The 22914-nt window shown below is 34.9% G+C and overlaps 1 protein-coding gene across 1 annotated transcript in view; it reads left to right on the plus strand.

Annotated features, from left to right (window-relative positions):
- Positions 1 to 3683: 3683 nt before the first annotated feature.
- clint1b (clathrin interactor 1b) overlaps positions 3684 to 22914 on the plus strand; it is a 47546-nt gene continuing 28315 nt past the window's right edge. The window contains exon 1 of the mRNA XM_073824324.1: positions 3684 to 3866. Within this exon, the coding sequence (XP_073680425.1) occupies positions 3826 to 3866 (41 nt within the window). The 5' untranslated portion in view covers positions 3684 to 3825. The remainder of the gene's footprint in view (positions 3867 to 22914) is intronic.

Below are 22914 nucleotides of genomic sequence, written 5' to 3' on the forward strand. Positions count from 1 at the left end.
ATATTTGCTATTTTTTGACTATTTTATTTTGTTGACTATTTACAGCAATTAAACAAGTACATTGTATATACTTATGGATTCAAATAAAATGTTTAAAAATAATCTTAATTTTATGTGACAGGGTTGAGTTATTAAACTTCACATTACCCTCCCTGACTATAATATGATTTTTATATTCTGAAGAACCTTCTTTCGCCACCTTCTTTTGCTCTATGGCATCGAAGCACCTTTATTTTCAAGAGTGTGGTGCAATCCAAGAAAATGTGTCTCATTCACTAAGAAATTAATAATTTACTAATAAATGTCATATTTGTATGCACAATAGATCTAGTTATTTGCATAAAACACACCTAAACCATCTCCGTATGTGGGCTTTTTTTACACAACCTTTCCTTTACAGCCTTTTAACTCAATGACTCATTTATAAAGACAAAGGCTGAAATCGCCTCTTACCCACATTCACTATTCCCTACATTACTCCCCTAATATAGTTGAGTGAATGAGAAAATTATATCCAGTGAGCAAATTTGGACACTGAGTGTGCTGGAAGTGCAGAAGACACCATCTTCTGGTGAGACACAGGAATAAATTCACTGTTAAGGGGAGACCCTGCAGACAAAAACACAGTTTTTTCTTGCACCTGTCAAATTTGAGATTTTGGGCTTTTTGATTTTTCATAAAGTGTTATTTTTTTAGACTAGTGGAAAGAAAACATTCAAAAGACACTGTTAAGTGTTTCTTTTATAGCACTTTATCTATTTGTGTCAACAGATTTCAATTACAATACACATATTTAAAGGCCGTTTTCTCAAAATTCAAAGTTTTTTCTCCTACACTGAGCCATAAATCTCCACTTCAGTAGCACTTACACACACCAAACTTTACATTTTTATTCCTGTCTATATCCTGAAGGTTTTCACAGAGGGATTTTTTCATGTATAATTTGCTTGATTTTATACATTTTATTTCTCAAAAAATGGTAAAAAATATAGTATTTCCTGTCTGTTTTTTCTGAATTATGTCGTGACGAAATGAGATACCCAAAATCCCATCTGTAAAAACTTTTGACTCTAATATGTCAAAAAAATTAAACAAGAATTTTGAAACTGACTTCATCCAGTGTCCAGAAATGTATGCAAATTAGCGCATCTTTCATTAAATAATGCCTCATTTGCATATTTAAAAGTAACATTTTAGAAAACTTGTAATACAAAAAATGTTTGCAGTTATCAATGTAATCAATCAACTGGGTAAGTAAAGTCATAACTATTAGTTAATTTTTTTACCCGATTCACCTGCTCACCTTAAGCTCACAGTACACAGTGGTATTTTTTAGAGGCTGCCCATTAGTGTACACTTGTTAATTAATACATTCAATAATCTACCTATCTACTATGGTTTCAGACACCATTACAAATGGCTGTCCCCTCAAATAGTAAACTATATCCACCTTTTTCCTCAACGCGGAAGTAGGCTAATGGATGAGACTTCCGGTTCATTATCCGCTATAGGGAAATAAAGAAGAAGAATAACAGTGTGCAGTAAACAGTAAAACAGTTTGCTCTACAAACCAGTGTGCTCATAAATAAGACAATACATTGAAATAATATGGTAAGACACACCGATTTTTTTTCAAGCAGCAAATCTAGCTGTTTAGCTAAAAATAGTTGGACACGAATGTGACTGGAAGCCACACCCATAATTAAGCCACAATCTACAAATGGCCGCGCCCACTCTTATGGTAAAGAAAAAGGTGGATAAGGATAATAAGGAGTGATTTTAGAGCAGCCAATCACTTGTTTTGTGACTGAATGAGTTATTTTGAACTAATTAGTTTACTGAATGACTAAATGACTCATGCTGCCACCTACAGGTGTAACAATATAACATACTAAAAGGTCAGTGAAAAATCTACACCACTAATACAGATTGGAATTCTGTTTGGAGCATTTAAACACTGACAAGTGGAATGTTTAATTAACTTTCATTTATAAGCAAAGAATAATATAGCAACAACAATAACATCAACCACATCAGGCTTCTAATGATTACATTTCACAAAGTATCATCAAATGACAAGGGTTAACAGATGGTGTGTGTATATATGGTACTAAACTACTAAGCCACTAAGCTTCTTATTTGTGTTTTAAACATGTCCCATGGTAGTCCCATTGTTTTCTTTGAATTAGCATGGAGCACCATGTAAATACCATGGTACATGAATATTGCTATCCAAATTCACTGTTTATAATGCTCCATCATAGATAGTCATTCATTGATTTTCATTTTGGCAACACTATGGTAGTTTGCGATTATGATATATTTTATGTGGGATACATTGCATTACAAATCATCTTCATATTAATCTTCTTTTCTTTTTTGATGTGACATACACTGGTTCAGTTTGTCAGCAATATATTGGCAAACTGCTATGATGTGTTATTGACTAGACAGCCATTTATTCATTTTAATTTAGAGCAATACAGTGTGTTTATTTGGCAATCATGAAAGTACAATAAATAACTATGGTTTTCTTCTCTTTTTTAAGGTACATAACTGGATTAACACTATAAATTGTAGCCACTAATCTGGTTAGTTTGTTATGGCTCTGAAACAACATATATTTGTTTATACATGTACAATTTCTGAATTAAACTACCAGTCAACAATTTTTGGACAGTAAGTTTTTAATGTTTTTTTTTTTTTTTTTTAAGTCTCTTCTGCTCACCAAGCCTGCATTTATTTGATCCAAAGTACTTCAAAACTGTAACATTTTGAAATATTTTAACTATTTAAAATAACTGATTTCTATTTGAATGCATTTTAAAATGCAATTTATTACTGTGATTCCAAAGCTGAATTTTAGCATCATTACTCCAGTCACATGATCCTTCAGAAATCATTAAAAAATTATGATTTGATGCTCAAAAACATGTATTATTATTATTATTATTATTATTATTATCTTATAGGTTTATTATCTATTATCTTATAGTTTTTTTTTTGTTTCTTTGATAAATAGAAAGTTCAGAAGAACAGCATTTATCTGAAATAGAAATCTTCTGTAATATTATAAATTTAAAGCATCCTTGCAAAATAAAAGTATTCATTTCTATAAGTTATTTCTCCCAAAATATAAATATATAAACAAATAAATACTGACTCCAAGCTTTTAAATGGTACAGTGTATAATGTTACAAAAGCTATTCATTTCAGATAAATGCGAATCTTTGGATCTTTCTATTCATCAAAGAATCCTGAATAAAACTGTTTAAATATTTATAATAATAATACCAATAATAATAATAATAATAATAATAATAATAATAAATGTTCCTTGAACACCAAATCAGCATATTGGAATTATTTCTGAAGGATCATGTGACACTGAAGACATGGGAATAAATTACATTTTAAAATATATTCAAATAGAAAGCAGTTATTTTAAATAGTAAAAACATTTCGAAATATTACTGCTTTTGTTGTATTTTTGATCAAATAAATGCAGGCTTGGTGAGCCGATCTTACTGTCCAAAAACTTTTGATTGGTAGTGTCTCTGCTTTGTTTTGCACTTTTGAAAAAAACTACATTTCCCATGATGCCCCCGCGTACGACGTCATGCCCGCGTCCGCTCCCTCTTGGAGCACAATACGCGTCACCGTAGTAACTGGCCGATCCGCGGTGCTGTGTCGATTAGCGCTGGAGAGGCGGAAGGGGCTGAGGGATTCTGTTATTATCGGTAACAGATATCCGAGTCCACCTGTGTTTTAGTGCGGACCGGACGACACGATATTGAGGCGGAGAGCCCCTGCTAAAGCGCCGAGATGTTGAATATGTGGAAAGTCAGGGAGCTGGTGGATAAAGCGTGAGTATGCCCGGGCTTTTGCTTTCTAAAGAGCTTGTGTGTCGATGCAGAGGCCCGTTACTTATAAAGGTGCGGATCCCGTGACGTCACACACCCTCAGCTGATCACCAGCACCACACGATTAATATAACATTATGATCTCTTTCATTTCACTATTTTCAGCCTATTTATGACCCCTTCCCGTTCACGTGTGCTCTTATATTCAATTTACACAATTCCACGCTGTTCTGCACGCGTGTTTTTTTCCTCTGGGCTGTGTTTGAAACACCAGTGAGCTGCCTATCTAGACAGCATCATTTGATGAAACAATTTGGGGCATAATATGCGCCTTTTCCATGATTTTAATGCTTTTAAAATGACTAAGTTTTGAGATATATTCTACTAAACTCTTTATTCTTCTTGTCAATAGTGTTATCCCGCGAAAACATCTTTAGTTGTCAACAGCACATGAGCTTAAACGATCTCTGACAGCATTTCTCCTTCTCTTGCATACAGTCATATATGTTGTATATGTGTGTTTGTGTGTATAATGTTAAAGACTGTGTTGTTTAAATGATGTACAGTTAACCGGTTAGAGGCCCGTTATACATGCTAGCTAATTAGCCTATTAGCTTAGCTAAAGTCACCATTATAAATTCGTGCGGGCAATGGATAACGCTATCGCTCATGCTTAACGTCAATACACAGACGTTGATTATATCAGATTTGACGATTTAGCTGACATCCCTAAAATTATGAAGCCCAAATGACCTTAGTACTACCTGTGGGCCTTGTTTTTGTCCATCACGCTAGGTGCTCTTCACCTGAAAAATGAATGAGCTTCAGTTCATTCCTTCAACTGATTTATTTTGGAAGTGATGGCAGAACATTGTGGTGCAAATTGATGAGAAGAAACATCAATATTAGTCTTGTTTTTTTTTTAAGCTAAACGTTATTTCTTTTGTTATTGTGAAAACTGTTTTACGTTTTGGTTTGCATAATGAAACACTGCATGTCTTTTCTCTAAAAGTTTCCAAAAAGTTAGTGCACGGCTATGTGCTTTATTCATATTCATAACTGAACCTGTTGAAAATGAAACTGGTAATATTAAAGAAACAATTTATATGTATAACATTTAAGCAGCAGGCTATAGTGGAAAGGGAATATGGTTAACAACGATTCATTGCATTTTTCTTTTTTCACTTGCCTTATTTCACAGAGTGTATACCTAGAAATCTATACAATTTTATGAAAATCAATCTTTTTTTTTATATATATATACAAAATTTACACAAATACTGCCTTATCCAACAAGGCTTTTGAATGACTAGCTTCACTTACTTTCTGAAATAAATGATAAATTCAAAATGGTCAATATTCATTCATTTAACACTGTCTCAAAAGTAGACCTACAGTTGAGGTCAAAAGTTTACACACACCTTGCAGAATCTGCAAAATGTAAATTATTTTTCCAAAATAAGAGGGATCATACGAAATGCGTGTTATTTTTTTATTTAGCACTGACCTGAATAAGATATTTCACGTAAAAGATGTTCTTCAGAAAAGTCCTTCAGGCCTCACAAATTCTTTGGTTTTTCAATATTATTGTGTATTTAAACCCTTTGAGATCCATCTTTTCACACTGAGGACAACTGAGGGACTCATAAGCAACTATAACAGAAGGTTCAAACGTTCACTGATGCTCCAGGAGGAAACGCAATGCATTAACTTTTTGAATGTGAAGATCAGGGTAAATGTACCTTATTTTGGCTTCTGGGAAACACGTTTCTTCTGTAGCTTCTGAAGGGCAGTGCTAAATGAAAAAAGTATGACACATTTGAACCTTCTGTAATGGTTGCATTTGAATCCTTCAGTTGTCCTCGGTGTGAAAAGATTGATCTCAAAATTATACAGTCATTGTTGGAAACAGTTCAAATACAAAAAAATAAAAAGTTTGTGGGACCTGAAGGATTTTCCTGAAGAACAGCAGGCAACAAGGGACTCATGAACAACTATCACTTAAAAAAAAAACACACAACTGTGGATAATTCAGGTAACAACACCGTATTAAGAATCAAGTGTATGTAAACTTTTGAACGGGTAATTTAAAAAAAATTCAATTATTTTCTCTTGTGGATGTCTTTTATGCAAAATATCTTATTCAGGTCAGTACTAAATAAAAAATAACATGCTTTTTGTATTTCCTTCCTATTTTGATCAAATAATTAACATTTTGCAAGGTGTATGTAAAGTTTTGACCTCAGCTGTTTATCTGCTGGTAATGTTAATATATCATCCCAAGACCAAAAACTGCTTCATCCTAATGTCTCATACTGTTTTAAGTAACATGGCTAATTGGTGATTTGTTTGAGAACTTTCATATCTCTTATAGCAAGTTGGCAAACCAGTAAAAAGGATTCTGAAAGGCTATTTCTAAAGCTTTGCTGTGCTAACTTGAGCTTAAATGTAAAACTACAGTGAATACTAACCACACAACTTACAATATTGTAAAATATATTGTATATAGCACATTGATATTGTAAATGTAGCACTTGGGTTTTAATTCTTATTATCAGTTCAGCCCATTCAGTGGAGCTTTTTTGTTTCTTATCAACAATTTACCAATACTGGAAGTATATTAACCTCTGCAAAGGTTGTGAAAGCATAAAGGCAGTATTTCTATGAATTTTAAAACTATATCAAGCTTTGGTCCCCTTTTGCAGCTTGTATTAATTGTACTCAAGACTACAGGTTTGGAAAAATGCTATAAAATGCAAAAATCAATATATTCATTATATATCTTAATGTATTTGCTTCTAAAGAGCAGTCAGACGAACTATAAACTGATCAGTCGTTGTTGCAGTGTACATTTAAATGGTTTAATGCAAGTAAAATATTAGAGTAATAATCATGAATAATAATATATTTTGCCAAAACATTTAATGCATGTAAAAACTCACTTTTGCATTGTGGTTCAAGGGGTTTATTGAAGTGGACGGTTTGAAAGAACGGATTCAGAGAAATGAATTAAATTTACCCTTTCAGGCAGTGCATAAAATATTTTAGTTTTAAGTTCATGCTCTCAATACTGCTCAAGCAGTTTTCCTGCTCATAATTTTTCTGGGAGTCTGTTGCACAAACAAGCCCTGCAGTGGAGTTACTGTAATGGATGCCACAGCTGAAGGCTTCTTTTAAGCATGCATGAATTCAGCTGAAAGGAGGTGGATATTGATATAGTTGGCCTTTTCATTGGCATTCATTGTGCATTGTTGGGTTAGGCTTCTTTGTTTGTCCTTGCAGTGGTACACACACGATAATAAATAAAAGAATCATCATTAAGTTTTATTACGCTCGTTAGCTTAATGCAGGCAGCATTTGTTCCATTCAGTCTGATTGTTTGTGGTTTAACTTATAATGTTGTGTGGTGCAGCATGGCAATGTTTCTAATTCATTTAGGGCTGGATAAATTGAATGAACTGCTGGTTAATCGATGGTTGACTTTAATTCTAAAAGCTTTTGGATGTACTTTGGATGTGTTGTGTTACGATTAACAGACTGACACAAGTATGCATTGAAATTGAATTTTCAGCATTGGCACAAGGGACGCTGATAGTGGCGTTTCTGTAAACTGTCTCCTACTGTCAGTTTTGGTCATTGCAGTAAATGTTTATGTGCCATGCAAAGGAAAAATGCAGTAACTGCACAGATTTGCCCTGATTTGCAGTGTGAATGATTCACTCTAAAATGTTGTTTAGAGAGTCCCCTTTGCTTTTATGGACTTACAGAGATTTATATAGTTTTTGGAAGTGTTATCGATTACATTGCTGTGTAATTGGTTTGCCAAAGCAGAGTTTTATGTATGTTTGTCAAAACATAAGTGGATGAGTTTTTTGGCTGTTGGGAGATGGTGGGGAGTGATGCATAATCGCAATGACTTATTTTGGTGATCCACCAACATTTCAACAAACTACAGATGAGAATCATAAATTAGGCTTAAATCCACCCCAAACTAAACTGTCCAGGACATTTCTAACAGGAAAAGTGTCACGCCATGTTAATTTTCCATTTGTATGCCAAGCCATGACGTTACTATGCACTCTTGATTATGATAGCTGCACTATTATGATTAGATATTTTAATAGGAAACAGCTGATCGTTCCAACTTGTAATTTTTATCTTTTAAAATGTTCACCTGTGGTATCTCAAGAAAGGTTGGCACACGCTCAAACTTGCAATAAGCTTGTGGTTTGTGCCTGGAACACGCAACAGTGGAAATCATTCTACTCATTGAGAAAGGACTTTGTCCAAACACTATTTTGAAGTTATTTGCTCTGTTGGATTTCAACAAGATTGGTTACAGAAGTTGTCTTACACTCATTTAATGTGTCAGCATCAGCGCTTTCAGGAAAATTTAAGTTGCTTTTTTGTTTAAGCCAAAGGTGTGAGATTGAATATTTGAGTTCATTTCTTCTTATTTGAAGTTGATCAGTATATTTCGTCCTCACGTATGGTTTTGTTTCTTCTTGTTAATAATAGAGTAGTCTAATAATCTATTCTACTAAATTTGATGTTGTGATAACTTGGTGTAGAATGTATAGATGTCGAAGTAAGTGTTACTGGAATGTGTTTATCACTGCTGAATGCACATAATCAATAACAGCTAGACAATTCCACTCAATTATGAGGAAGATTAATTAACAGATAGTTTCCCACCTTTACATTTAACCATTAGGGATGCACCGAAATGAAAATTCTTGGCCAAAGCCGAACAAAATTAAACACTGGGCTGAAGACCAATTACAGAACACAGTTTTTTTTTGTGTTTTTTCCCATGTATTTTGCATTTCCAATTTTTTTCACCATTGCATAAATTAAATAAACAAAATGTGCTTTTTACAGTTTTGTCTTGCTTTAAAAAAACAAAAAACAAATCAATTACAAAACAATTTAAAAATATTTACTTAACACTGAACATTTTTAACATTCTAGGGTATCCGCGGGGTTTTAAAAAGTATTAAAAAGTGATAAATCAAAATTGTCAAATTTAAGGCCATTAAAAGTATTAAATGTGGTCTCAAAGATATTATTTTTTCCAAATTAGGTATTATTTTTTCAGACTATCAGGTGTCCTATTCTGATTGAAATTCTATCTGCGTTCGCGTTAGTTCGTTTAAATATGGGCCTCCTCTGCGACTGTCAATCATTCTCCATTCAGTAAAGTTATTCAAACAGCGCGCGCACCTCTTCTGGTTACAGCAGGATGCACGGTAAAACTCTCCAATATGATATATTCACATTAAAATGCTTGATCTGTAGAGAAAAGGCTGTGGATTTGCATAAAATGACTTTATTTTGTTGGAGTTTGTTGCTGTTTTAAACGACTCGCTACCGTGTGCCTGTCACAAACACACAAGGACTATGAATCGGCATCAAACGCACAATAACTGGAATTTAAAACTCTTGAAGAAACAATTGATAAATAAACTGTTGGACAGATATACACTAGGATTTGTGCGCTCGACATTTCTTCGCTTTGTGCCGTGAACTTTTAAATGCGCACTGGCTGTGTCTCCATGTTGCTTTGAGCACATCATTCTGCACCCGCGATGCGCATACGCGCTTTGTGCGCTCTGTTTTGAAGCGTTTCATATTATCATGGTTTTGCGCACTGAAAGATGCACAGCCTTTTCTCTACAGATCAAGCATTTTAATGTGAATATATCATAATGGTGAATCAGCAACTTGCAGTGAATGCCAGCCAGTGTGCTGGAACTATCCATTCTCTCCATTGCACATTTTATGTAGTTTGTTTTATTTTTATTTACTAAGTGAAATAAATATGTGCAATATGTTGTCAACATCAGTCTCTAAATCTATTCTTTTTTTGTATGTTATATATGTCAAAATCTGTGTAAATAATGGAAAGGTCGCTGATTAACACTTGGAATTCAGTGTCGTGATGGTTTTAAAAAAAAATCTGAAGGTAGTAAAAAAGGTATTAAAAAGTAGTAAAATTAACTTAAGGATTGCTGTATATACCCTGTTATAGCCTACCAACAAAGCAGTAAAATAATATTTGTTGTCCATGTTTAAGAACCTCTTCTTGAATAAGGCATGTGTTTTATATTAAATGCATTAATGGAGCTGTTAATGATTGTTATCATTTTATTTTTTATTTTACAGGACAACAGTAAAATTACAATGCTAACATTTATGAATGTTAACTTTTATTTTGGCCGAAACCCACAAGAAGACCTCAGTACTACTTTTTGCTGACAGCAGCAGATTTATGAATGATTCTCATTACTTTTCAGAACAGGCTTTGAACCCTGGCTAACCAGCTTGTGCAGTGCTGTCAGAATAACATACAATTCGTGCATGTGTTAGATAACATAATGCAGGGCTCTAGACTAACTTGTTGCACTGGTGTGCCTAACTTTTTTTCTTAGGTGCACCAGCGCAAAAGTTAGGTGCACCCAAATTTTCAACCGCATCACATTTAACAACGCAGTTTTACAAGTGTTCGCAATTTGCACAGACGTCTTTTTTTTTCAATGTATCTGCGATGACTCCTATAAATTGGGCGCACGCGACATCATTGCTGTACGTCGGGTTTACGTTCAAGTAGGGCTGGGCGATATGGCAAAAATGTAATCTCGATAATTTTTTCCCATATTGAACGATGACGATATATATTTCGATATAAGCTGTTGATGTTGCCAGCTTTAAAATAGTATCCCAACAATGACTAAAGCCACAAAAATTAAAGGATTCATTAAATTACATTTTTAAGTATAGTTTATTAACAAAAGCAGATTACAGATTTGGCCTTAAAAATTAAAATAACTTACTAAAATAAATGAAAAAAAAAAATAAAAGTTGTGACAGAGTATGGTAAATGAGAGTAAATGTACAAAATGTAAACATAAAATTATTGTAAAAACATAATTTGTAACACATTTCTTTATTTCTTTATTATTTATTATTATAAACACAATTGTTTATTTTCTCTATTATAGGTTGAGCTATTTAAATTAGAGGCAACCACTGCATTTTGAAACGATCTACAGTATAAATATTAAAAAATTACGACACAGCTCTTTCTTAATCGTATTAAGTGCAGATAATTCAGCCATAATCTAAGTAGGCTACTCTCTCATTTTTCAAAGTGCAAACAGAGACGGAATATTTCAAGCATGATACAGAGCTATAGACATACACAACCTATTATAGTCTACATTCTGATAACAGCCTAGATATGTCATGTAGCCTAATTTGCGTGCATTGGGGAGTCACTCTCTAAACAAGGGGGATTAAAATTGCTTTTGAATGCGCGTGCGTTTTTTGCTTTCGGTTTCAGTTTTAACAATCGCGCTTTTCAGCTAGTCAAACCACTTACGGAATTCGTGCTACCTTTTTTTGTCGACAACTTCAACATCTTTGGAAAATAATTCGAGGTTAGTTTCTCTTTCGTCGCTGCTTCCACTCTCTTTTTTTTGTCGTCCTGGTGTAGGGTTGCTTCGCAAAGTGCTGTAGGAAATGAACTTTGTACTTTGACGGGCACACGCATGCTGCACGCTGATTGGCCGCTATCGCATATTTCTGCTGTGTGATTGGCTCTTAGATTAATCCATATCGAGCAAAAAATGTCTAGAGCTTATCATCGTTATTAACATAAATTTTATCGCGATTCGATATGATATCGTTTATCGGCCCAGCCCTACGTTCAAGCCATTTTTCTTCATAAGAATTATTTCGGACTTGAATTTAGTGAAGGGAAGTTCTTTTGCAATATTGTAGGCAACGTTAAACTTAATTATCATCTCGGCCTCGTCTGATGATCTGTTTGCTGCTGCCTGCCGCTGAAAGGCAGCGGGGAGAGGGGACACTTGAGCAGTGCATTTATCGCGGCATGTAATGTGTTTTATAGATGCATTGTGCTTTTTCAGCGTTTCAATTCTAAATGTATTAGAACCAGTCACAAATGCACTACTGCCGGCCATGGTCTTCCCGCACTCTTTACTGTAAATACAGTGCATTATATTATCGGCTTTATTGTATCTTAGCCAGGGAAACTGGTCAAGCCACTCTTTTCGAAATGTATACACTTTACCCCTTTTAATTTCAGTGGGCTCGAACTCGAACGTATGTGGCTTATTATCTAATGCCGTCTCCGGACCAGGGCTTGCTATAACTTGGGAGGTTGATGGCTCCGTGTCAGAGCATTGGTTATGATTTTCGGACGGATCAGGCCCTAACTTAACATTCTTAACGAAAAAGCTGTCAATCGTTCTTTTCATCTTCTCTCATAATCCGTGGCTACATCCACTGTTTACCTGATGGGCTATTCACCTCTCTCTGTCTGACTGCATCATATGCATTTTCAAACGTACACACACTAGGGTTGTTCCGATTCCGATACTAGTATCGGAAATGCCGCCGATACCACAAAAAAATCTAGCATCGGAATCGGCGAGTACTTGAACCCACGTACCGATCCGATACCATTTTCTTAAGATATAAGTTATTCCCGCTAGCAAATCAGAAGCCAGTTCTTCTTCCCGGCTCAGAATGCAAACAGCAGTTTGTCCGCTAAAACGGCGGCATGTCTCATATGTAGGGCTTTATGATTTCTGCGGAAAACACGGACGGAATCGCGGAATCCAGTCAAAATGGAACTTACAGTTTAACGCGGAACGTCACGGAATTTGTCAAAGTTTGATGCATTAATCAAAGGTAGTTCATTACACTTAAATCAAATCGTAATATGGACTAATATTAAGCCAAAACCGACTGTTTAAATATGAATTAATGCGTGGTTCTGTTTTAATGAATTGTACAGGCGCGTGGTTTGTTTACTCCTTGTACTGAAGCGCGCGGGACACTTGCGGTAATATTAAAGGGCTCCAGACTGTGACCAATTTTTCTGCCAGTGTTAGGCTACTAATTTTCGTGAGCGGTCACACTGGCGTGACCACCGCGTTGTTCAACTCATAAGCTCTGCCATTTCTGTCTCAGATGAGAAACATAAAATGGCACGCGAAACGAAAGTGAAACTAACACGACACGTTTGAGCTGCTCAGCGCTGACCGTTTATCAGTTTGGACTGCAATGCAAACAAACTTGCACAAACCCCGAACAGCTTTATTCGTGAACCAACGTTGATTTTGCAACACTGTTACTGCTGCGAGATCCAGTGAGGAGCATTTGAAAATGCCGCACAATGAATAAGGTTGCTGCGAGATCTAGTGAGAATCTTTCAAATTCTGGCCAAAATTCTCTGTTATAAACAGGGCTGATGTACGTCAGAAAACCAGATTTGTAATACTAACTATATAAAAAAAATATTACTGTCAAATGTCATATAATACAAATACTCTAGTTTACTGTATATATCACTGTATGTTTGTTTTATTAAGGAATAAGTCTGAAGCACACCATAAAATAATTTATTAGTATTATTTACAGCTGTATATACAATTACACACCCAGGTATCGGATTAGTACTCGGTATCGGCCGATACCCCAAGCCCAGGTATCGGAATCGGTATTGGGAAGGAAAAAAGGGTATCGGAACATCTCTAACACACACGTACAGGAATATCTGGACCACGGCCAATCAGAGGGGGGGCGGGATCCGCCCTTCACTATCTCTGATTGGTTTAGACCACGATATGGGCCTAATGTGTGTCTGTTGTTGAACAACAGGGAGACTTTAAGAGTCACGGAGTTTCGTTTTTTTCCCCCCTCGAACAGCTGGTCGCACCGTTGCAACCTTTGATTTTTTTTTTAGTTGCACCATCGAGAAATTAGGTCGCACGTGCACGTGATACAGTTGGAGTATGTCGAAAAACTCCCATCTTGTTTTCTTCCCCAACTTCAAAATCATCCTACATCACTGCAGAAGTACTGACCCAGTGTTTACAAAGTGAACATACAAAGAAGATCAAACACCATTTACAATACTGCATTGTAGTACGATTTTGAAATTGAAGACGAAACTGTGATGGGGGTTTTTGGACATACCCTAACTGTATTAACCTGAATTAACCTGACTATGCATGCGCATCACAGAGACAAGACAAGACGAGCATTTGAGGTTAAAAATATATAAATTGTCAATTTGTTAAGAAAATAACCGATTTTTTTCGCTAGATAACACCCTTCTTTCTCATCTGGGATCGTCTAAAGCCCTTTGAAGCTGTGTTTAAACTGCATTTTTGGAAGTTCAATCTTGGGGGCACCATAGAAGTCCATTATAGGGAGAGAAATCCTGAAATGTTTTCCTCAAAAAACAAAATTTCTTTACAACTGAAAAAAGAAAGACATGAACATAATCCTTTAAGGGATTGTAAATGGACCTAAACATTTGGTATATCAAGATAGATCTGAGAATCCAAGAGTAATTATGCTGAAAAAATATTCATTTTATTTATTGCTTGTATTTTTTTCTTTGTTTGCTATATAGCCATGTTTAGATATTTGCTGCATACAACTTTTAAAGGATTAGTTTACTTCCAGAATAAAAGTTTCCTGAAAATTTACTCTCCCTCCTATCTCATCAAAGATGTTCATGTCTTTCTTTCTTCAGTTGAAAAAAAAATCTTCAGAGGAAAAAAATCCAGGATTTATATAGTGGACTTTAATGGGGATCAACGAGTTGAAGGTCCAAATAGCAGTTCCCATACAGCTTTAAAGGGCTCTACATGATCCCATTCGAGGAATAAGGGTCTTATGTAGCGAAACTAGATTCAGTTTCTTCTCCAACTTCAAAATCGTCCAGCATCGTTGTTTTATTTTTTTATTTGTAAAGGGTTTTTTTACTTTCTTTGCACATTTGCTTTGTAAACAAAGGGTCGGTACTTCCACCAATGTCACACATGACCTTTCCAATGTGATTTGCGTTTAAAAAGTATATAAAAATTTTTAAATTTTTTTTGAAAATGACAGATTGTTTCACTAGATAAGACCCTTATTCCTCAGCTGCGATTGTGTAGAGCCCTTTGAAGCTGCATTGAAACTGCAATTTGGACCTTCAACTCATTGGCTCCCATTGAAGTCCACTATATGGAGAAAAATCCTGGAATATTTTACTCAAAAACCATAATTTCTTTTTGGCTGAAGAAAGAAGGACATGAACATCTTGGATGACACAGGGATGAGTAAATAATAACAAAAAATTCTTTAAAGATGCCTTGTTGGGCTAAAACTAAAACCAGCATCACAAGTCAAAGGTGCATCTCAGAATGCACTGCAAAGAATTTGAAAAAATGAAAACAAACTTCAGTATTGAGAACTGTCAATAAAAAAAGTTCCATCATATATTTAAAATGAAATATTTCATTCATATGTATTGTTTGTTGAGCGAAGCACCCAGTGGTAGCCTCAACTCAGAATCACCCGTCTCCACAATTCACACCTCTTGGGACTTCTAGCAAACTTTCCCTTGTCCAGGTATCACGGCTTTCATCTCTTAGCTGGTGCTTTCGTTCTCTCTCCATCATACTTATTATAAACCGCCACCATCCTCATCTCCATCGTAAAGCTTTATCCAGACCTTTGCTTCCCTCTGAAGCTCTAGGTAGTCTTTTTAGTCTGAGGTGGCGGAGCAGGAAAGCTGAAACCACTCAGAGAGCTTTCATGTTTGCCGTCTTGAGTTTGTTGTGGGTTTTTCGCAGGCCATAGCTCCACAGTGAATGTGTAAGTACACCCATTCATTCTAGCAGAGAACAGCGAAGGAGAGAATAAAAGAAGTGGAGAGTAAATCTCGGCAGGCCCGTAGAACAAAGAGGCTGCGGATGCAAAGGATGGCAAGACGCCCCTACGCCTGTCTGTGCCCCCTTCTCTTTGTGCAAAAGAAAGCCTGCCTCTTCTGCTTTTGTCTTTCCTGCATATTGAATATTCCAGTGGAATATGTGCAGCACAGTACACAGCACCGTACGTGTGTCTGGAATGTATTTATTATGTGTGTGTGACTGCTCTACAGGCCTCTTGCTTGCATAAACCGACATCATTCATTATTCAGTTGCCTGAGATTTTTCTTGTAATCTTAGGCCAACTTTGCAGCACGCTTTCTACGTGCTTGAATCACATTGATTGCCAATCCCACTATCGTGAACTCTTGCTTGTCACTGAAACAGCCAAAAGAGTAGACTCAACCCCGTGATATCAAGTTTGCAAGTTTGTTTGCCAGGAAAGTTAGTACTTTTGTACCTGATTGATGGTTTGAATTTAAACATTTGCCTTTATTATAATTTATTAAATGATTTCTAAAGCATCATGTGACACTAAAGACTGGAGAAATGACTGCTAAAAATCAGCTTTGCATCACAAAAATAAATTACATTTTAAAACGTATTCAAATATAAAGTTTTTTTTCTTTTTCAAATTTTACAAATTGCCATTTTTAGGTTTTTTTTTTTTTAATCAAATAAATGCAGCCTTGAGGCTTTATCATGGGCTTAATAAAAACATTTAATATGCATAGACCATTTCTATTCCACCTGTTCATTATTTTATCAAAATAAGAGGGCAATTCCCTTTCCAAAAATGACTGTATGATTTTGAGATCCATCTTTTCAAACTGAGGACAACTGAGGGACTCATATGCAACTATTACAGAAGGTTCAAACGCACACTGATGCTTTAGAAGGAAAATGATGCATTAAGAACCAGGGGTGAAAACTTTTGAACAGAATAAAGATGTGTACTTTTTTCTTATTTTGTCGAAATATAGCATCAGGGAGCATTTGAACCTTCTGTAATAGTTGTGTATGAGTCCCTCAGTTGTCCTCAGTGTGAAAAGATGGATCTCAAAATTATACAGTCATTGTTGGAAAGGGGTCAAATACACAAAAATGCTAAAACAAAACAAAAAATTTGTGGGACCTGAATGATTTTTCTGAAGAACAGCGGGCAGTTTATCTGTTCAGGACAAACTAGGGACTCATCTTATATCACTATAAATAAAAAAAACTCAACTTTGACCGCAACTGTATGACCATACATAAGTTTGCAAAATATCATATAATTTGTGTAAAAAAAACAAAACATTATTATTTTTTTTATTATTATGACTTTTATTTTTTAGTTTTGACACATGCATTTTAAATTAAATTAAAGAGATTTTTCCTGATCTTGCATATTTTTACTTGGCTATTTTATAGATTTTTTTTGACCCATTAAGCAATTTATTGTCAAGTGATTACATAACCTGTGCAGAACAGCAGATTTTTCCATAGTTATGCATAGTAACATCTGTATTATTCCTTTTTTGTCTTTCACATCGTGACTGTTACAACTCCAAAGTGTATTGTTAAAAGCATAGTTTACCCAAAAACGAAAATTCTGTCATAGATTACTCACCCTCGTGTCGTTCCAAACCAATCTGTAATTCAGCCGTAACATAACGTTGCTACGTGAATACTTTTTGTGTGCAAATATACTCTATTCAGTCATTTCTTCTCTTGCCCATCAGTCTCTGAGACATGTTCATTAGAGTACCACAATACATACCTTAATTATGCTTTAGAAAAAGACAAAAATATAAACATACATTTTTTTTTTAGAAGTAGTATTACAGTATATTGATCGATAGGTCTTATTCTTCAAATATGGGCAGAGTGAGTTTGTAAACAGTACATAACATTTGTATGTAAATTGTATGATTTGACAATTTTCATGCTAATGGTTTTATGACGGATTTACATATTCATTTTGCTTGCAAATTGTGAATAAGGCCCAAAGGTTGTATCTGTAGCCTTGCTCAACATACAGATACATGATGTAATGAAGCTGTTAGATGAATGTCAGTGTGGCTTTTTATGGAATAGTGCTGGTTAAGCAACTTAACATCCTTTCTTGCCAGCTGCCACAGAATTAGTTCCATCTTTCAGTCATCGAGAACATATGTGCAGCACTGGCCTCCATCTGAATTGCCTGAATTACTTAAGGAATTTTGAGGTTTTGTTTTTGAAAGTGTTTACAGATTGAATTTGCTCTGCCATCAAGTCAAACCGATCCATTGGAAAGACCACACCAACCCCGAAGCCTAAAAGTGACGCAGATGAGCGGTTGTCAGTTTTTGCTGAAGTCATTGATTTGGCTCAGACGTGATTTTGGCTCTCTGACTCTTCAAATGATTGCAAATCAACTGCGTTGTCTTTCCAGACCACCTGCTTCCACGTTCCAGCGAGATGCATGTTGCCCACCTGCCAGCATTCCTGTTTTTACTGCACATCATCCAGCACCGCTAGACTCTCTGTAATAACTTCCAGAAGTTCACTTTCACTCTCCCACCCTCTTTGCCCTTTGGGATTGTGAGAGTGAGGCGGAAAAAGCCACATTTTCACATTAGTAATGATTATGGAAAGTGTTTGCAGCTGTTTTGAGAGTTAGCATGATAAACATCCGCTGAACAGCACCTCTGCAGTCTTGTCCTGCATGTGGATCTGGTTTCAAGTATGTCATTTTCAGATTGATCAGTGATTTACAGGATTTGCCCGTGTTGATCGTCTATCTAGGATGCACTGTGTAGTCTGGTCTAAAGGCCATTGAGCATCTGTGAGCCTAGTTTTTCCAGGGTGTTCCACTTCGTTGGCATTAGTTGGACCTTCATCTGCAGCTTTCTGGCCAGAGCTTGTTGAATAAGTGGCAGAGATCACTTTTGATTGGCTGTTTAGCTTGGTGAACCAGTCCACAAGAAGAAAAATGGGAGTGACGAAAGCAAGCAAACAAAGAATGACGATGCTAGTGCCATTTGCCATTTTTAGACTTATTTGAAGAAGCTGTATTGCGAATTCATCTGTGGAGAGCGAGATTGGTACAGAAATGATAAGAAAACACTAATTTGGTTACGTTATGTATATCCACAATCATAGTTCAACCGTTTTCTCTTTTTTAGTGATGAAGACTACTGCCACCTACTGGTATGGAGAGTTATTTCCTCTCATTTAGAGGCAGAATTTAGTTGGGCATATGCGGTAGTTACTTTTTTCTAGTACTTTAGCCTACTTTGTGTAATAACGAAAACATTTATTTCAGTGAAAAAATAAGTCCAAATCTCTGTATTTTAACATTTTGAACAATAGGGTTCTGCAATCTTTTGCTTTTTTTTTTTTTTTTTTTTTAGAAATTCTTGTGTGTTTTAATTTTTCTGATAATCAAATGAAAGCATAAACATTTATTTATTTTTAATTAAATGAAAAATAAACCCTTTTAATTTTTGGCAAACAAACAGAGGTTTACTGTTAAAATCAATACATGGAAGAACAATTATATTCAGTTTAAAACGTTTAAATAATATTGTAGTATTTTTTTCTACAATTAAGTGGTTATTCTTGTTGTAATATTTATTTTTCATCGTATATTTATTGTTTTATGTAAATTATTTAAATAGGAATATATAAACACCTACATTATACTGTACAAAAGTAATACAATACTGATATAGTTCTGTTACATGTTAAACCGTACTTTTATTTGGACAAGTTGCCGTGAAGTTTCTGTGTACAGTATGGTATGATGCTAGTTTTCTCAAATGAAACGGTAAAAGTGACAGCTTTGGAGATTGAGTTTATCTGTTCATGTGAGATGCAAATGCCAAAAATTACGTGTGCTTCAGTATGCGTATAGAAAAAAAAAACACGTCTTCGCCATTCATACATACAGAGGCAAACGAAACATGCAGGATTCATATTAAAATTGTCTTTTTACATCTCAGTTTTCACAGACACTAGTCCATATCGCGATTTGAATAAAGTGACAGAACAACTTTTGGTTTATTAATCCAAAAATCGACGAATTCCGTGGCATTCCGCGCTATAGTAAATTCCGTTTTTATGAATGGAGTCCGTGAACCCGTCTGTGTTTTCGGGGAGGAGACATTGTAAACGCGCGACCGCGAGACAGAAATGAAATGCTTTTGTGTAAATAAGATACATAACATAAGGCTATTTAGTTTGTTTAATAAAAGAACAATGTATAGACATGTTCTATAGGAAAGATAACCTTAAATGACTTAAACTGTGATCTGGCGCTATATCCAAAATAAAATGAACTTGACGTTCAAGGGGGGCGGGGGGTGCCGTTGGGGTGGCGCGGCGCCCCCCTAAGATAATGGTAGGGGAAACACTGCTACACTTTCATTCATTCACATATTTGCGCTACGCCACCGCATACAGCGTCTTCACACACTAATATTTCGAAGCGAGCATATATGTTCCATCTGAAGGTAATTTAAGTGTGCGTGACGTGAATTTAATTTGTATTTATTTACAGATGCATTTATGTTACACCACTCTAGTAAGTTTCGTCACCAGTGTGTGAAGACGCTGTATGCGGTGGCGTAGCGCAAATATGTGAATGAATGTTCCGAAGTGTAGTACCGCTGGATTAACTGGTGACAAGGCAGAAATGCTTCTCTTTATCAAGACAAATTTGCTATTAATGCTCAAGTAATAGCATTTAGTACTAGCATTGGTATTTCTACCTGTTTGAAGACAGTGCACTTTTTGTTATTAAAGTTATTGTTGTGAGATGATCCTGTAATTTAATGTTTAAAAAAAAATCCATATAAAATTAATTGAAGAAAAGTAGATTTTTGTATGCCTGCTTTGTTACTTATATTTTATTTCTAATGTTTTCAAGGCTCAGAGCACTTTATTTTGTTAAAGTTATTTTAATATGAGAAGATGCTGTAATGTTTATACATTTCTTTTATTATAAAATAAAAAAAAAACATTGAGGAAAAGATTTTTGCTAGTATAACTATATACTATGTTAGTTACAGGAACTAATTTTATACCTTTTTCAAAGGCACAAAGCACTTTATTTTGTTGTTAAAGTTATTTTGTTGTAAGAAGATCCTGTAATGTTTAAAATTTTATTTTATTATATATTAAATTTAATTAAAGAAAATATTTCTGTATAGGCCCATGCTTTCATTACAGTTCTTAAAAAAAAAAATCGGAATCGGCAAATTGCAATCGGTGCAAAAAAATTTTTTCATTAATTATTCGTTCACAAGTCGTTCCAAAACGTAAGACCTTTGTTCATCTTCAGAACACAAATTAAAATAATTTTTGATTAAATTTGAGAGCTTTCTGACCCTGTATAGACAGCAACACAACTACCACTTTCAAGGTCCAGAAAGGTTGTAAGGACATTGATAATATAGTCCATGTGACATTAGTGGTTCAACTGTAATTTTATGAAGCTACGAGAATACATATTGTGTGCAAATAAAACAAAAATAATGACTTTATTCAACGATTTCTTTTCATCCCTGTCAGTCTTCCTTACTATGTTTCCTACTCTATAGCAGGGTCAGAAAGCTCTCAGATTTAATCAAAAATATCTTTGTTTGTGTTTCAAAGATGAACAAAGGACTTACAGGTTTTGAGCGACATGAGGGTGAGTAATTAATGAGAGAATATTCTTTTTTTCAGTGAACTGTCCCTTTAATGATGGAGCTGACACTCTTTATTTTGCTCACTATATGCGGTACATATATTAAGTTTTGTTGATCTCACAAGAAAAGTCCTCATGTCATTCACAACTTGTTTTCTTTTTTATTTTAGAGCACAGAAAGAATGTCTACATTGTTGTTTATGTAAAAGTGAACTTCATACTGTCAAACTCCAAGATGGACAAAGATGTATGTGCAGCATACTTAGTGAGTCATCAATCGAATGCAAGAACCAATGATGTTTGATGGTGGAGATGTTGAACTTGGTCTGACACATCTTGATTTATATTTAAGAGCTATGGTGAAGAGAGATTTTTGCTTCCGAATATTTGGAATATAGCACATCAGTTGCATGGACCACTTTTTTTGAGCTGTTGGGCTAGGCAGTGAACGGTATCATTTGAGATTGTGATTAAAATTAGTTGTTAATGATGAGAAGCTCTGGGCATTTTTACTCAATATGGATTAATCTAACAGCCTATCAAACAGAAAAAAACAAGACAACAGCCAGTCAGTGCATGTTGCTAGTATATTTAATTTTTGATGGGAATGAAAACACTTGTTTGATCTAGGATCTTTAAACTATGTGTTCCATTGTAAAGAATAAGTCTATCCCTCGCTACCTCTTTTTTTTTTTTTATCAGCGTTAAATTGAATATGGCATCAAACCTGATTAAGGTCTATGAGTGGTGTAGTTTCATCTATTACACAAACTGAAGCACGCAGTCCACATGAACTTCATCTCCTGAGCTTGTTCTGTCACAAGCTTTTCACAAAACTACCATTAAATACACACTGAAGGTCAAAGATCTTCATGAAAAACTCTTCAGATTTTGGTAGCCCGAAAATTAATTGAACTCAAATAAAAAAAGACCTTTTTTTAAATAATAGAAAAGCAGTTTTATCATGAATTTATTTATGATTTAAGAGTTGCACAAGTAAAATGAAGTGGGGTTGGACAATGTACGGTACCATATTAAGCCATAAAATGACATGATTTATAATTCAGATACAGGTTCACACAAAAACTAAATATCTTATACAATGGCATTTCAGCCTTTATACCATTAAAAGGCATAAATCAGGTATATCATTTATTATATTTATTTAAAACATAAATATTACTGTCTTAATTGTTTACATTTTTAGAAGGCACATTAACTTTCACATTTACAACTCTGTGTTTGCTGCATAAAAACATGGGTCGATAATTGCAATAATTTGACCATAAACAGCTGAAAAAATGTTTTGGAAATAAAAATTCATTCTCTGTCACGAGGTGGCGCTTTAGGAGCGCTGAAATATTACGGTTTCATTAGTAATGGCCCTCATATTACACACCTTTTTGAAGATAAATTTGTATTTAATCATCAAACACACAATCCAGAATAAAATAAAATGGAAAACACAGGATTTTGAGAAAAATAAAACGCATTTAATATTTTATTAAATAATACATTGTGTGGAGCGTCACAGTGCAGTTGTGCAGCATGTATTTTTCAGATGATTTGATCAATCTGTTTTTCTCTTTCAGGCAAAAACCGAAAATGCCAATAATTGCTAAAAAAAAAAAAAAAATGCCAAAATTTCGGTGCATCCCTA

Source organism: Garra rufa, chromosome 19 (genome assembly GCF_049309525.1).
Source record: "Garra rufa chromosome 19, GarRuf1.0, whole genome shotgun sequence".
Classification (NCBI taxonomy): Eukaryota; Metazoa; Chordata; class Actinopteri; order Cypriniformes; family Cyprinidae; genus Garra; species Garra rufa.